Below are 3443 nucleotides of genomic sequence, written 5' to 3'. Positions count from 1 at the left end.
TACATAGTTCTTTTTTTAAAAACGTGGATGTGAGGCGCTAGTGTACGAGGAAGATCGTCGGTCCCACACATAAAGCCGGCGTGGCCGCTCTCACGCTTCTCTCTGACTATAGATAGAACTTAAAATTCGAATAACATGGGTTTCCGTGAACCATATGAAGTATAAAAATGGCGGTCCTTTTTTTGCAGCTGTGTGGAAAATGTGGAAAATCGAAAAAATTTGTTGTACGTCTTTCTCATTATATCTAAGCAACTAAAGTCGGTAACATAGAAAAATATAACATTTTGATTAAATACATATTACCTAACAATTTTTAAGTACGCTAATGAAGTATAGTATTAATATTTTATTAGTATTTTTTTTTTTTTAAGAGTTGTAATTAACGATAACTGTATTATAAAATGAGCATAATTTTACTCAGTATCACACACTATGATATAATAAACAATACAAATAGACAACTTTATTTTTCCATTAATATTTTTTATTTAAAACAATTTTTCTAAAATATGTCACATTACAATTTCAAACAAAATTAGAAAAGATAAAATGCGGTCTAAAATGGATCTTGATGGTTGGTAATGTTATTTTTGTGCGACAAAAAAAACAAATCTTACAAATTTCCAGGCATACTGCGCGCCGCATATTCGACGGTCTTGAAACACAGCCTTACATTAAAGCCAGACTACGTAATATCACAATTAAATTGATAAGCAATATAATAATTTTTTATGCTAATGAGCATCTTATTCTTAATAATTATTTCTTTTATGGAAAAACTTATTGTCATATTATAATTTATGTATACATAATTTTTGAGACATTTTATATATACAAATAAAATATAATTTTTATTTACATTCCAAACTTGAATACTCGCGCTCCGAAGTTTCAATACTTTACTTAAGCTAATACAGCACACCTAAAGCCTAAATTTCCAGCTGACGTATCAGGTGTATTTTGACTACGCGCGGCGCATCTGTATCTGTAGCAATAATTTTTGTGACATAAATATGAACCACCTTTCTTCACTTTATCACTACCATTAGAAGGACCAATCTAAAAATATATCCAATGAAAACCATTTCATTAAAATTATAATATACATAAAAATAGATGTCATAATATTTTTGAATTTAAAAAAAATAAAGATTATTTTATTTAAAATTACATGTATCAATATTGCTCATTATTAGCTTTGACTTAATTACATATTACTTTGTTATAATAAAGCCTTATTTAAACAAATAAATGCTTACTGGATTTATATGTCGATCATGTGAGTGCTTTGTTATCCACCAATCTGCTGTCCATTCCCAAACATTGCCAACAATATTATGCAAACCATATTTATTTTGCAAAAATGTTGTAACTGGTGATGTGCCTTTGTATCCATCTTCTTCAGTATTCTCTGTAGGAAAATTTCCTTGCCAAATATTAGCTCTACAACATGATAAAATATATACAAATCCTTATTATAACAAATATTATGTGTTATTTATACATATATACAGAGTGTCCAAAAAATCGCCCGCAATACTTCAGGAAGTGATTTGAGACCCAAAAAAGAGAAAAAAAGTTACATAAACATAGGTCCGAAAGTAAGTCGTTTCCGAGTTATAACCACTTTTATGTTAAAAAAAATTGTAATTTATTTTTTATAATCATAATTCATAATAATAAAATAATTTATAATAATTATAAATAGTTATAATTCATTTTCTTTACCCAGGATTCATTACGTGGGGATATAGTCCGCTTGACACCTTCTTTTTTAATTTTATTTTTTAGATTTGAAGAAATAAAAAGAAATCCCCCAAACGTTTCTCAAAAAGTTCGGAATTCCTTTGATAGAAGAATAAGGACCTACATTTGTGCTGAAGGTGATCCTTTTGAACATTAATTCGATTTAAATACATGTTTGTTTATCCTTAATTCTAAAAACAATGTAATTGTATTACAATACAAATATTGAATTTAAAAAATATATAAAAAAGAGATACCAAGCAGACTATGCCTCCATGTAGTGAATCCTGGATAAAAAAATAAACTTTATTATTGTGAATTATGATTGTTATTATAATTACAATTATGAAAAATAAACTACAATTTTCTTAACATAAAAGTGATTATAACTCGGAAACAACTAATTTCCAGACCTATGTTTATATAACTTTTTTCCTTCTTTTTAGGTCCCGAATAATCTCCTGAAGTATTACAAGCAATATTTATTTATAACAGAAATTTCAGTTATATAAATATAAGTTTAACCTACTTATGCTGATTGTTTGGCGTCAATTTATTTCCCCAAGGATACAGTCTATCAGAAAGTCCACCGCGACATGCAACTTCCCATTCTGCTTCAGTTGGCAATCTCTTTCCTACCCAACTACAGTAAGCAACTGCATCATTCCAGGAGACATGAATAACAGGATGATCCATTCTGGCTAAATACCATCTAATTAATTTATCAATTTAAATAAAAAAGCTTTATAATACTTGTTATAAATATTATTAGAAAATATTATAAATGCAATATTTTATTTTTCATTTTTAATTTTTTTACATACAAGTGATATTTGAGTTGGGACCTTCTGGATGTTGCCATGAGGCTTGCTTTACAGGTAACCACCAAGGAGCTTGTGCAACTGCCTTATTGATTTTGTCCTTTGTACTTTGTGTCAAGAGGTCCTCGAAGACAAAGGAATCCCCAAAGTTTTCTGCTTCGGTTATATATCCAGTGGCATTTACAAAAGCCATAAATTCTTTATTACTCACTTCAAATTTGTCTATGTAAAAATTATTTAATACTACTTCGCGTCTTGGTCCTTCTCCGTCGGCTACGAAAACTGGATTGTTTGTTCCTATGAAATATGTACCGGCGTTAATTTTAATCATTTTTTCTATTTGCTTTTCTATTATATTAGTTGTGTCCAATTTTCTGTTATTTACACTACAATATCCTTCCCGGAAATTAAAAATTAATTGTCGATTCAATTTATTGCATTGACAGTTATCATTAACTTTTCCAGCATTCACACACAAATAGAAATATCCAATTATCATTTGAATTTTATAGAAACAATTCAAAAAAGTCACTTTCTTATACCAAAACATGTTTTTGTTCTAAATTATTTTAATCACGAGTTCAGCAACAGGTTCTTATTTGCAACCATGGACATACGAAATACCTAGACGAAGAACAAATTTAGAATCAGCGTCGCCAATTCAAGTAATACATGGTCTTGTCGTTTGTCTTGAGAACTGCCATCCTCCTGATTGGCTGAAAATGCTGAAATGTTATGATACAATGATTTAACCCTTTCAAGCATACATTTTTCCTTAGCTGCGTTCCGCAAAGCGCATTATGCGCAAGATTTATCTTTTTATCTTTGTTTACCATTTGATGAACAACAAGGATACCATGATATATCATGCGCATG

At 29.4% G+C, this 3443-nt stretch overlaps 1 protein-coding gene across 4 annotated transcripts; it reads right to left on the bottom strand.

The window, feature by feature from the left end:
- Positions 1-794: 794 nt before the first annotated feature.
- LOC105461839 (sulfatase-modifying factor 1) lies at positions 795-3198 on the bottom strand. Of its 4 annotated transcripts, none has more exons than XM_011708344.1 (5): positions 3110-3198; positions 2571-2864; positions 2276-2447; positions 1260-1443; positions 795-1059 (listed from the first exon to the last, which is right to left on the bottom strand). In XM_011708344.1, the coding sequence occupies exons 2-5, from the start codon at positions 2758-2760 to the stop codon at positions 904-906; spliced, it is 702 nt and encodes a 233-aa protein (XP_011706646.1). In that variant the 5' UTR covers positions 2761-2864; positions 3110-3198; the 3' UTR covers positions 795-903. The 4 variants fall into 4 exon arrangements, with proteins under 4 accessions (XP_011706646.1, XP_011706645.1, XP_011706644.1 ...); XM_011708343.1 differs by lacking the exon at positions 3110-3198 and adding an exon at positions 2953-3045; XM_011708342.1 differs by having other exon boundaries at positions 2571-3198.
- Positions 3199-3443: the final 245 nt, after the last annotated feature.

The sequence above is a fragment of the Wasmannia auropunctata genome, unplaced genomic scaffold (assembly GCF_000956235.1).
Source record: "Wasmannia auropunctata unplaced genomic scaffold, wasmannia.A_1.0 LD276576.1, whole genome shotgun sequence".
In the NCBI taxonomy this organism is placed as follows: Eukaryota; Metazoa; Arthropoda; class Insecta; order Hymenoptera; family Formicidae; genus Wasmannia; species Wasmannia auropunctata.
Note: the sequence above shows the minus strand (reverse complement) of the source record. Positions and strands in the feature narration are given on the sequence as shown.

Excerpts from the sequence above, each read along its gene's own strand:
- LOC105461839 (XM_011708342.1), bottom strand. The coding sequence starts at position 3,117 with ATGTTTTGGTATAAGAAAGTGACTTTTTTGAATTGTTTCTATAAAATT. Across the intron at positions 1,444-2,275 it reads ACGCCAAACAATCAGCATAA|AGCTAATATTTGGCAAGGAA; the intron begins GTAGGTTAAACT and ends ATCATGTTGTAG. Across the intron at positions 1,060-1,259 it reads ATGATCGACATATAAATCCA|ATTGGTCCTTCTAATGGTAG; the intron begins GTAAGCATTTAT and ends ATATATTTTTAG.